The sequence below is a fragment of the Pagrus pagrus genome (genome assembly GCF_965226575.1).
Source record: "Pagrus pagrus genome assembly, chromosome: 17".
NCBI classification, from domain to species: domain Eukaryota; kingdom Metazoa; phylum Chordata; class Actinopteri; order Spariformes; family Sparidae; genus Pagrus; species Pagrus pagrus.
The window spans coordinates 1,771,013-1,784,357 of NC_140201.1; the positions used below are offsets into that span (position 1 = coordinate 1,771,013).

General features: G+C 38.8%; 1 protein-coding gene across 2 annotated transcripts; it reads left to right on the forward strand.

Moving 5' to 3' along the window:
• The first annotated feature begins 1,002 nt into the window (after positions 1-1,002).
• On the forward strand, positions 1,003-13,209 carry LOC311273033 (H-2 class I histocompatibility antigen, Q10 alpha chain-like). Of its 2 annotated transcripts, none has more exons than XM_084379883.1 (11): positions 1,003-1,168; positions 4,599-4,871; positions 5,793-6,083; positions 6,410-6,694; positions 7,701-7,823; positions 8,259-8,282; positions 8,693-8,725; positions 9,059-9,091; positions 9,500-9,571; positions 10,349-10,390; positions 10,525-13,209. In XM_084379883.1, exons 1-11 carry the CDS (start codon positions 1,096-1,098, stop codon positions 10,587-10,589), a joined length of 1,314 nt encoding a protein of 437 aa, XP_084236009.1. In that variant the 5' UTR covers positions 1,003-1,095; the 3' UTR covers positions 10,590-13,209. The 2 variants fall into 2 exon arrangements, with proteins under 2 accessions (XP_084236009.1, XP_084236010.1); XM_084379884.1 differs by lacking the exon at positions 1,003-1,168 and adding an exon at positions 2,368-2,532.
• Positions 13,210-13,345: the final 136 nt, after the last annotated feature.

Genomic DNA, 13,345 nt, shown 5'->3' on the forward strand with positions numbered 1-13,345 from the left:
GTTATTTACACCCTCGACGTGCGGCCGGAGATCGTGCACCCACTTCAGACGGGGTGCATGCTAACGCTTTTAGCTTAGCAGCTATGGTGAAGATTTCGGCTCTAAAAAGGTGTAAATGACGTCTTTTTAAATCTTTTTGGGATCGCGGGGCTTCCAGACACTTGGATTACGCTGGACGAGCTGTATGGAGCCTTTTTTGGGGCTCAAGTCTCCAGCTGCTTCAGTTGTTTAGCTGAATGCTGCGACGCTGTTTTGCTGTGAAGCTCCAGAAATGTTTTGTGGACTACGAAACTTGAGGAGGGAATTTTCCTTTTTTTTTTGTTCCTTTAAGTCCTCCATGTTCGTGTCTGAGTCAGAGGAGAGATGTATTTTTTAGTGACTGGACGCACAGAAAGACCGAATAAATGTTCAAATGTTAAAGCTTCTGTCTAAAGTCTGACAGTGTAAAAATAAATGTACATAAATATACATTGGATGTAAGCATTTGTAAATGTCTTATATTGTTTGCTTGAATATAAGCAGTGAATAAAGAGCTGGAGGTGCAGACTGTGATACTAAACTCAACACAGATTGGGGTCCATGGTTTGATTCTTTCATCAGACATGACACTTGACACATGACACTTGACACCACTGGAGGAAGTATTCAGATACTTTACTTCAGCAAAAGTACTAATATCACACTGTAAAAATACTCTGTTACAAGTAAAAGTCCTGCATTGAAAACGTAAGTAAAAGTATAATCCGGAAAATGTGCTTCAAGCATTAAAATTAAAAATGCTCTGCAGTAAAATATCCTCTGTTACTGTTATAATATTAAATATCATCAGTACGTCATTAAACTGCTCTTTGTAATGTTATATTTATTATACATGTACTTGGCACAAATAACAACACAAAACAAGGATCACAAGAAAAGAGACACGTGCTCACTTCCTGTTTACCTCCCTGTGCTCAAACCTCTGTCGTTGTAATCTGCCTAGCAACCTGCTCTGAATTATGTGATTGGTTGATCTGAGGACCGCAGTCGAGCCGCACTCTTCTTCCTCTCGGGCCTCATTTTACTTCTCTACTGACGTTTTGTCGATTTTAAACCATGAGTCGAGCAACAACCTGGATCTTTTTGTTCTTGCCATTAATGTGGCTGAACTCAGTAGCGACTGAAAAAGGTAAGTTAACTGTTGTTAACAGCTGTTGACTCTCGTCTCTGTGTGACAGCAGATAACAGTTAGCCAGCTGTTAGCAGTTAGCTGGCTGTTAGCTAACGGAGATAAAACTAACGGTTTTAAACATAAACGGCTAATGTTGTTTACAAATGGACGTGTTCTGGAGGACAGACGGTGTGTAACGTTACTTCTCCAAACGGTTTCAGGCCTGTCTCTTAGCAACAGTCTATATCACCTTTCAACATATAACTTTTTAACAGGGCCGTCCCAAAATGTTAGAAATACCGAGGTGCCAGGACCCCCCACCCCAACAAGTGAGCGCCAACTGGGGTGGCAGTGTTGATTTCTAACTGAAAAGTAGCCGATAGTCTGTCTAAGATGGCTCTTCACAGATGAAAACCACTTTTGTGATTTTCGAAGCGTAAATTAAAAGGTAATGTTAGGCAATATATAAACAATCTTACTACACAATTACTATGCACGTTTTGTATAAACTGATCAATGTACAAATCATAAAGTTAGAGTTAGGATACAAGTTGTCTCCGTGTTCGCTGCGATGACGTTTAATGTCCCCGACAAATTCTGTAGTGAGACACTTGTTAGCAACTGCCGTTTTTAAGACAAGTTAGTGCTTTTTAATTAAATTGTGGGGCAATTAATGATGTATTTCATGTTGTAGAACAAATACTGTATGTTGTGGTAACCACAGACCTTATTTCATTTTTTCTTTTCTTAAAGACAATAACTGGAATATAATTATTTAGATGTCCTGTCAGTGCAGTGAAGTAAAGTTGTTCAGTACATTTGATAAGTTGCAGTCAGCCTATGTGTTAACTTATTGTCTCAGTGATGGACGCATGTTGAGGTGGATGTTGTTGGTCTCACAGTTGGACTTGATGAACTTCATCACAACAACAAACCACAGACAGAGGAGCTGCAGTCATGGTGCGTTCACTGATACGTGTCACTGTCAACTTTTAGAGAACATTTGTACCAGTGCTCAACTGTCGATTGACATTAGAGTTGAAAGCATCCATGGACTTATTTTAGTAATGCATCTGTCACTGCCATAAATATCAAACCTGGAGTCATCGGTGAATAGAACTTTGTCCAGTCATCCACTGTTAAATTATTTTATTTGCGACGTAGCTTACGTAATTTACGAGCAGCTCTTGAATGCACCTCGCAGAGCAGTTAGAACCAGGAAACAGCAGCTGTGTGCGGCGCGCGGACACGGAGTCAGACCACCGTCCGACAAAACTCGACACAACTCAACATTAGAGCCGAGAAAGGAGCCGTGATCGAGGGGAGGATGAAACTAATCGCCCTTTTCGTCCTTCTGGGGACAGCAGTGGCCCAAAACAGGGGTAAGTTACAGTTTAGACACGTTAATGTGCGTGAGATTGAAAGCGAAAGTAAGACACAAAGTTGTGACGTCTTTAAAATTCAGGTTTCTGTCGAATATTTTACTGTAGTTTTGCGACTGTGGACGTTTCGTGTGTTTATTGTTGGTAATGTTGCAGTTTTTCTAAAGGCCTGGTTCAAAAAAACAGACAAGAAAATCTAAAATAATTATATATTACAGCTGGAAGTAAACGTTCAGTCATTTCAAGTGGTTGTTAAAATGTAAAATGGCGGAAAACGTTTTCTTAAAGCTCAAGGGGATGTCTAAAAATTATGTTTTATGTGTCAAATAAGAAGTACAAACAGTTTTATCAGAATACTTCTATAGTGAATACTATATACGAGTATTCACTGTATTATTACTTTTATTTTAAAAATACATTTAGGTCAAAAGAAATATAAGATCAGTCTACATTAGAAAAAAAATGGTGAGCTCAGTAAATGTGCTGCTAAAATGAAATTTTAATTTAAAATTTTTTTTTTTAATGTTTTTGTAAAACTATAGTTTCATTTTGAGACTTAAAAATCAAGCAGGTGAAGCTGAAACTGTCCGTTTTGAGACATAAAGACAACAAAGGACAGCAGACATGTTTGAGTGTTTATTGCTCTGAAGATCTTTGGCTCGATGTGTGATTTCCTGCCGTCACTGAGGTGGACGGACAACATATTTATGATATCTCTGAGGCGTTGGCTCGCAAACAAAGTCAGATAAAGTCATTTCCTTGTTCTTTTACTGGAGCTTGGTGCTGAAACTATACTGATATGATCGTTACAAAAATTAAATGACCAATCACCAGCCTGTCGTTTTATTTTAACATTAAGACATACTTTAAACATACCTGTGGGTTAACTGCACTGCAACTTCTTGGTGCTTATTGGCAGATATACGCTGATACTGATATAAATTGTGAAAAGCTTAAAGGGGCATTATGTAGTTTTGGAGAAGAAATTCTAACTGAGAATTTTATTATTTACAACGTTGATTAAGTAATAATACAAACTCTTTACCATAACTGAATAAACAAGCTGTTGTCAGAGGAAAATAAGGTCCCTGGGGTCCGCCACATAAACAAAGTAAAACAGTATGAAATTGTGTTGTCCTAAGGTCAACTCACAAAGAGAGTGTGTTTATTTGGTTTGTTTAATAATCAGTCAATGGTGATCTGTCTTCTGATTAATCGTTCTTCCCCAAAACTACAGAGTGCTCCTTTAAACTCGCTCTCTCTGAGCTCGAGGCGTTACAGGAAATCAGACCGGAAACACACTTCTGTTTTAGTCCGCACACGTTTCACTTGTGCTTCAGCTCGTAGCCACGACCGAGTTGTTTTAGGTTTCTGTTTTACTGTCGTTGTGTATGAACCTCTGAGCTGATGAAGCTGTGGTGAGGTACTGTGGCTGAACCGACGGAGAACCGAAGCTGCTGATTTTGTCCTGAAACAATGGTCGATTATTGCAGCTTCTCAATGATAAGAATTTGCTGTCGTATGTGATAATGACTGAATATCTTTGAGTTTGAGGCTACAATAATAATAATCACTGTGTATGTATTAAAGAAGACGATCACATGATTGATCGTGGGGTTTTTTTATTTGATTTTTTTCTGACTTTATTATGTATTTATTATTTTGTTTAGTTCAGAGATATCATTATACAATCTGGTATTGCATGATGAAAATGATTAATTCAATGAATCTTGAATATTGTGAAGAAAATACAAATCTAGCAGCCATATTGTATGTGTTGATTTCAGCTCAGCGTTCAACAATCTCACCCACGAAGCTGGTTGGAAAACAAGAGATACAGAAGTACTTACTGCCTCACCACAAGACTACAGAGCAGCTTCTTCTCTTTATTTTTCTTACTCGATTGCATAATGACAAGAAAAATGAATCTTGAACAACACAAGAGTCTAGACTGAGTCCAAAGCCAGAGTTCTCGGTCACAACACATCTCCACCGTGCTGCCAGAGCTTTAATATGTCAGATCTAATGGTTCTTATCTAAGAAATATCTGTCTGTGTGACTTTCAGAGAGGCATTCCCTCCATTACATCTACACGGCCCTCTCCAAAGATGTCGGACTCGATGGCATCCACAAGTTCACAGCCATGGGTATGATGGACAACAGGATGATTGACTACTTTGACAGCGGAAATCAGAAGAAAGTTCCCAAACAGTCCTGGATGAGAGACCGACTGGGCAAAGAGTACTGGGAAAAAGGCACACAGTCCCGCCAGAGCAAGCAGCAGTGGTTCGAAGTCAACATCAACATCCTGAAGGATCGTATGAGACAGAACGACACAGGTAAGATAATCAGTAATTATTCAGAAGTTGCAGCTCATCTAAAAGGCTCGGCTATGAAAACGTAGCCAAGTTACCTTTCATTTTCTGCAGGCGTTGTTGACACAGGAAGCACAAGCATGTGGAGGTTAACAGGCGAGGACTAAGATGTTTTCTTGTAAATTCATCACAAAAAAAGAAGCCGTCAGAAAAGTGATTGACCAATGAAATGCGAAAAATGTCATCCTGTATGACAAAACTCAGTTCAGCTCTTAAGTGTGTAAATTCATATGAGATAAACCTTTTTGCATAAAACCGTCATTTTCTCTAATTACACAGATTTTACAAAATACTGTACCCGTGACCGAAAGGTTAGATCAGACACATTTTAAGAAAGACTTGATAAACTTTCACTGTTTTGGGACTAAATCTTCCAAAGCATGGTAATCAACTGGAAATGATATTATCTGTGATATTTAAACATATTATTGTCAGCACTTGTACAGTAATGACTGTGTTAAAACTACGACGTTTTATTTGATTTTTGACACTTTTTGTTGCTTTTTCACTCTGACCTCCAGACGATAAAGTCAAATAAATGTGTTTTTTTTCTTTTTTAAGGATCGTAAACATGTAAGACATAAATTAACTGTGTAGAGTGTTTTTTTATATGTAAGTCGATGTGTGAGTTGACATTGTGAATCAGTCAAAGTCAATGATTTCCTATCAGACTATACACAGTGACAAACAATTTATTTCCTCACCTGAAGAAAAAAGTGTCAGATGGTTATTTTGCTTTGCTCTGACAGCACTTCACCCGTGGCTCTGTCTGTGGTCAGAGACGACACAGGCTGGAAACGTTGAACCACAGAGGGATTCTTCTTTCAGATTTATCTCAGCTTGTTGTTTCTCCTCACTGACCTGGCCTTTCTTCTCTGGTTACAGATCTCCATGTTCTTCAGTGGATGCATGGCTGTGAGGGAGAAATGCAGTCTGACGGCACGATGAAGTTCTACCGTGGCGTGGATATGTACAACTACGACGGAAGAGACTTCCTGTCCTTCGACGACACCCACTCAGTCTGGGTCGCCCCAATCGAAGCAGCAGAAGAGACCAAGAGGAAGTGGGATGATGTCCCTGTCCTGAAGGATTACACCAAAGGCTACCTGGAGAAGGAGTGTATGGGCTGGTTGAACAAGTTCTGGGGTTACGGGAAGAAACAGCTCCAAGAAGCCTGTATGTATTACTGAAGGCCTTTTCTGTGTTTTTAATGTCATTAATTATAGAGATAATAATAGTACATTATTATTATCGAATCTGAATAAAGTAACCCTCAAAGTGACTTCACAGAAACTCTGCAGTATCAACCTAATTAATGTTATCTGACAACAAATCTCTGTTGGAGGCGTAAAGTGCTAAAAGGAAGTGTGTGTCACAGCAGTGGTGTTTGATATTTGCCAGTTTGTGTTTGTAGTCGTTGTTGTGATAGATTGTCTTTACATCCCCGGTACAAACAGAATCGTATGCTTGGTCAAATATCAAGTTATGGTTTGTCTCTCCAGCTGAACCTGAGGTGTTCGTGTTTGCACGGGACACCAAAGTCGAGTCAAACATCCTTTTGACGTGCCTGGCGACAGGTTTCTACCCCCAAGACATCATCATATGGATCAAAAGGGACGGCCGCAAACTGTATAGAGACGACGGACTGTGGAGCTCAGGCGTTCGACCGAATGACGATGACACGTTCCAGATACGACAGAGTGTGGAGATTTTGAGGAAGGACAAGTCCAGATACACCTGTGAAGTCATTCACGAAGCATCCGGCTTGAATGTGAAGAAGGAGTGGGGTAAGAGTCTTCTTCTTGTTTTTACTCATTTCTTGTTTTGTTTTTAGTTTTCACATTTTTGCAGAAAGCAAAGCTGCCTGTGACATGTGTCAAATTAAATTACACGTAAAGTTTCTTCACCACGTGGAAGCTTCAACTCAGGTTACCTTGAATGATAATTTAGGTTTATTTACACTTTCAGAGATAAGAGGAGCACATCTGGGCACTTTCTGGGTGACTAAATCCTACGGCTAGTCAGACAGAAAATCATTTTATGTTGTTATTGATCTACGATCGGCATCATTATTGGGGCAGCACCTAACGACCACAAAAATTATACAGCTTGCTGTGGCGGAAAAATTAAGGCTGACTCACCGTTTGGAGAAATGCAGACCGACATCACGAGCTGGTGGCCAATCACATAAGCTGGTGATCAGACTATGACTGATGCCACAGTGTCACGTAGTATCGTGTGTGATCACTCAGTTTGGCTTTGTGCACCAGTTTGAAACACATCCATGGATGCTGACGATCACTGTAGGACCTGTGTGTTTTACCAGCTCACAGACTGAAACCACAAGGAAATCCTTTATTATCCATCTATTAAGAGCCCTCTAAAAGCTGCAGATCAATAATTTATATAATTTATAAATTCCTTCTTCTCCAGAGGATCATTGAGTCTGAAACATTTGCCTTCATAGAAGAGGGGGCTGGATGAATTGTGTGTTCTTGTCACAGAGAGTATAATAAGTCACAAGAAACAATATTCACAAGTAAGAAGATGTTTGAACTTGAAGAAGGTGAAGAATAATTTCTCAGACATGTCACAGTCTCCTCTCAGATACTTTAACATCCTCTTTGTCTGATCGTTGTTTGTCAAGTTCAGAACAAACGACTCAATTCATGTTATTTTATGTAACCAAATTTCAGATTTACTACTCAGCTTCTACATTTTCATTCCAGACATCAACTCGAAATTTGAACTAACGAATATGAAACTAACACAAAGATCTTTTCTGTGTTTTAGACAACACAGTTTCTGGCTCTGGAGGACCCATCATCATCGGTGGGGCGATTGGAGGACTCTTGGTCCTGGTCGTGGTCGGGGTAATCGCTGTGGTGCTGATCTTATTCAAGAAACACATCATTGGTAAGTGAAATATATTTGCATTGTCTTGTCTACAACACAAAGAGCAGTGGAGTGGAAGGTGAAAGTTTTCTTCCCTTTAAAAATCAGTTATTATTGAGAATTCAGCTTCATAGCAACATTTTTCCAGCATTTCGACGTCAAAATCATTAATATGTAATAATACAAATCCCAGATGAGTGATTGTGTACTACAGTGTTCAGTGTAGTGCATTTAAACCAGCTACAAAATACTCGCTGTTTTATCAGGTGCAAAGGTCTGTTATTATTTTCTGATGGTCTTGATGAGGTGTTCAGAGGTCACACTGAAGAACAGGCCTGTTAATTATTAATGTGTTTCTGTTCCTTAATTCACTGAAGTCAAAGATCCCTGAGATCAAAATCAAAATCACTTCATCCAGCATCAATCACACGTGTTAACATTGTGTTTCTTTTACAGGAGGTGAACGTAAGGGATCCAAAGGTAACTACTTTATTTCTGTTAAAGTCAACTGTCAGTCCATCTCCCTGTCCAGCTGATCCTGTCCTACTTGACTGTGCTGAGGTGGTGTTTGAGTTCTCACACCTGGATTGTCAGGATACACTGAATTACTAAAATGAGACTCGAACGAATCTGTTAAAGAATTGAGAGAGCCGTTACCAGAACATTCAGGTAGCACTCCTGTCCACGCAGACGTCGTCTCGCCACTGTTACTACCTCCGCTGGAGGATCAGAGTCAGAACCAAACTGTCCCCCTATTCACCTCTATAACTTTCATACAGACGGCGAGGTGGAATAACAGCCCAGTATATATATATATAGTGTGAATGAGGCTTGTGTTTGTTCCACTCTGCCGCTTCCTTTAAACGCTGCGTCCTCTGTTTTCTTCACAGAAACTCTCGACAGCAACTCCAGTCGCGGCTCCAGTGAGTATTTTCCTCAACTGATTTAATAATGTCAGTGTCGATCTGTGGAGAGCTGAATGTTTTGTTTTGTGCATCGTAAGAAAAGTGAAATAAATAATTGAGAGTTGGGACAGCTGTGACGTCAGAAACAAGAAAACTGGATCTGTGTTGGTTTTGATTCGAGTGATTTATTAACAGTAAGAAAAATAGTGAACAACAACAACAGCCTCTTTCTTTCACTTCACCCTGCTCAGGCTGTAACCTCTGGACAGTGAACTTCACATAGACTATAACAAAGTTATCTGAATGGATCAAAATAGTTTTTGTGAGTTTACACTTTGTCTTTCTTTACAGGTGAACCAGATGAAGTTAAAATTATGCTCAATGGTAAGTGTTTTATTTCTGTGCTGTAGATTCTGATGAAGGTAGAAGTCTTATTTCTGAACATTTATATCGTTATTGTGCTAATTATTGATATTGTATATTTATATGTAATAATATTAAATTTAAAAAGTGTTTGCTGTGATTACTTTTCAAAAAAATAAACAAAGGGCACCTTAAAGAGCAGTGGTGAGGCTAGTAAGCATTATCAATGATTACTTCCACTGTTTAATGTGATCTTCACTGACTGAATAAACTGAATAAACAAACTGACCTTAGAGGGTTTGTATTATTACCTCATTAATATTGTAAATATGAAAATTCTGACTTCGAATTTCTTCTCTAAAACTACAGAGTGTCCCTTTAACATTATGGGCCCTGATATTGTGTGTGTGTGTGCGTGTGTGTGTGTAGGCAACAGCAACAACAGCAACAGCAACGATGGCCTGGCAACTGTAACACCAGGAGATAACACCAGTGACAAGGGTAAGTGTTCTCCTGTACGAGCTACAAGCAGGAGGTGACAGTGTGGAGGAGCTGCAGCTCACTGAAGTTTTCTTTATTTGAGATTTCTGTTAATTTGTCAAAGGAATTATACATTGATTCAGATTAAAAAATCGTATTTAGGTGGCTGATATCTATGATATTACTGTTAAAAGTTATAGGCTGTGTAAAATTAACAGTGATACAGGGTTATTGAGTTTAACATTATTGTGGAGGAGAAGCTCGTTCAGTCAGTCCTGAGCTTTATCAGACAGAAACTCTCTTAACAGACACAGAAAAGTGCTTTTGTGGCAGCAGATTGTCTGAACACTGAGTGTTGTGCTTTTATCAGCCTACATGTTGTAAGCGTGTCAGCCCTCTGTTACCATAGCGCCAGTAGCTGTCAATCAAAACAGAACGTGCAGCGTTTATTCTCTCGGCGCACAGCCAGCGCTATTCTGCTACGTGGCTTGTTTGAATAAAGGGGACTGTTGGGCCATGGCGGAGGTATGCACTCTACTGGTACACCTTTTCACCCAAATGAACCAAGTGCACCAGTCAAAAAGGAGTGCGAGTGCATTTCTAGTCTTCCTCTTCAGATGCAGCTCCTGATCTCTAACAGCACGTTTTATCTTCAGTTTCCAGTGAATGAAAGATTAATCGACAGTAGCAGTAGTACAAATCACAGATAGAATATTTACATTTTACTACACGCACACACACACACACACACACACACACACAGTATACATATCTAAATGAAATGTATTTTCTTCTCAGGGTCTCAGGGGTCTGGCAGCAGCGGTGACTCCGGTGTGTGTGGTAAGTATCTTCGTGGAAAAGACTTGCGTAAATGTTCTTGTCTGCTGCACGACGGCAGCTAATGCCTGATCAGCTGCTAATGTTTTTAGTATCCACTGTATGTCAAGAAATAACAATTGTGTTCATCTCTGCAGCCAATTCTGCACGAACCCCCAGCCCCGAGAACAGCAGCCTCCTGCCACAGGCTGTCAGCGAGTAAGTCTGAAGAGTCTGCGGATAATATTCATCAGAGAAGAGCGAGACACTCTGAAATTTAACAAGACGCCAACTTGGTTCACTTTGAGATAGAAATTTAAAGGGACTTTGAAAATCAACACAAACAAAGAACATAAAGCTCAAAAATGTCTCGACGTCCACTTCAGAATCTGTTTTTTCAAAGTTCACAGTGAAATTCTGTCAAACCCAATCAAACATGCCATCATTATTTTCTTCTATACTTCACTATGATTGTAATAATGAGTTGTAATGAGAGACGAGGACGGCCTCCAAAGTGTCAAAAGGCATTTGATGGATTCTTATCATATCGTGTGACATGTGCCAGCCAGCTTTTTATGTGTGCAGGTTTTAAGACTAGTTAATGCTGTCGCAGAACACTGTTCCTTTTCTTTTGTATAAATTTTGATAGGACAGTTCAGAGATGACAGGAAACAGGATGAGAGAGGGGGGGTGATATGCAGGAAAGGGCCACAGGTCGGACTTGAACCGTGGGCGAGAACAAACTGAGCTGATGGCCGCCCCAGAACACCGTTTCTTGATCTTCATCAGGCTGTTGCCTTTCTTTCTCAGTGTAGCCGATGATCCGTCTTCTTCCTCTTCAAAAACAAGCCCAAACAATCAGCTGGGGGAAAGAAAATTTAAATACTGATTTGGATGTTGATTACTAAATCTACAACAGGATTAGATTTATTTTAAAAGGGAATCGGAAGGAAGTCAGGTCAACATGATCCACACGGTCCTGTGAGCAGCGCTGAAGTTCAGCTCTGCTGCCTGTCTGAAATGTGCAGACAGAATTACAGGATCGTACGTAAGATGAAGATTCAGGAAAGTGATTCAAAATGAATTCAGACAAAAGAGAAAAACCTGGATCTATGCAAAATGTTTACACCAACTTTCAAACAAAATCATTCTCAAATTTGATTCCTTCAGTTGATAACGGCTTGATTTTAGATGAGAAATGTAAAAGAGAAGAAAAGCGTGAAAATTAAACGTGTAAAACGTTAATGAGCTTCTTATATTTCAGTCAGGATGGATGCGACTGTGTGAGTCTGAGCTTGTTGAAATGTATAAATATATCAGTATTGTTCTGCACAGGGAAACACAATATACACAATACAATAACAGATTGTTCTCTGTCCGCCCCGGCTGATACCAATACGATCATTTTTTTTTTTTACATCTTTGTATTTTAAAAATAATTTTCTAACCTGTGTTTTATGCAGAACTGAGGGTGAGAAAGGCTCAGATGTCGTGAGGAAAGATGGATGATTTAATATTTCTTTGTTCTTCGCTGTGTTTCTGGTGAATCGCAAACCAACTTTCACGTCACCTACTTTATCAGAGTTTGTAAATAGTTTGTTGCAATCTGGCTTCATATTATCAGCTCTATGTATCAGCTTTCATTTCACCGAAATCAGCCGCTCAATACAGTGCATCGGAAGATTTTCCATTTAGTGTAAGAGCCCTTCACAAAAGTCCTGCAAAGAGTTGGAAACTAATCAAAAGTATAGAAACAAACATGCGTCAAAAGAAGGATTGGTGATAAAAAATAAAGATTAAATATGAATTTTGAAGAACAGAATTGATACTCGTTCTCTGGCTCATCTGCACTTATTAGTTATTACTTCTTACTGGCTGCGTCAAAACAGGGAAACATTTGGAAAGAAGCTTTTACAGATAACAGTCATGTAGAACGATTTACATGATTTGTAGTAAAAACACTGGAATGATGAAGCAGCAACTCGACTTTTTTTAAGTGAGTGATGAGCAGAAATAATTTAAGTGCCATGATTTAAAGTGCTGCTTTTATACATTCAATATTCTGCGTTTCATGTACGTTTTTTACTTTAATTGAGCTTTTAACATTTGAGAAGCTGTGAATCTGTTGGATTAAATCTGACCTGACTGTCATAGAAAAATAAATCCAAAGCATTTGTTATAAAATTAAAGGCCTTTAAATCAGCAATTAGATCATTTTTTATCCAAAATCAAACTAATAGTTATGAAAACTTTGCAAAAGAAGAAAATAACTCTCACTGTCTGTATAGTTTATCCTCTCTTGGCTTTCCAAATATAATCCATACTTTCATTATTCATGAAATATTTTTGTGTTAAGAAAATGTAATTTTATTTTAATTCTTTAAGTTTTGGCATTTTAACTTTTATAGCTACATGTATTAAAGATGTGTTATCCAGGTGTTTTTTAGTTGCTGAAGTCAGGGATTAACTTTGTTCCTCTGTGGTAAAATTTGCACTCCTGTTGACATGATTGTATTGATGATTATTCTCTTATTTGTCTGAGAAAGTCTAAGAAAAAGTTAAATTTGCTCACAGATAACGTGGATTGTAAGACTGTAGCTTAAATATCTGATATTTGAAGCTTCTGTCTAAAAAGTTAGAATTAGTCCAGGTAATTAATGTTCCTGTGAATCCATGTGCCAATTAACGAAAGATAACAAAGTAATGTTGATATTTTTGTTCCTGTTTCTTCTGTCTATTTTCTCCTGTCGGTCGATTGACTGTTCTTCTCTTTTTTGAGTGTGAATCATGTGAAATCAAAGAAGCACTTGTTCAATAAATAAAGCAAAATATTCTGAAATCGTTGTTGGATTGAAGTGTTTGAGAAGTGATTCACCAGCTTTGAGAGAAAGAAATCTAACTGGCAGCTGAGTTTAACCCAACTGGTCCTTTAAAGGGCCGATACAACCTGTAAAATGCACCAAGAAGTGACTGAAGCTT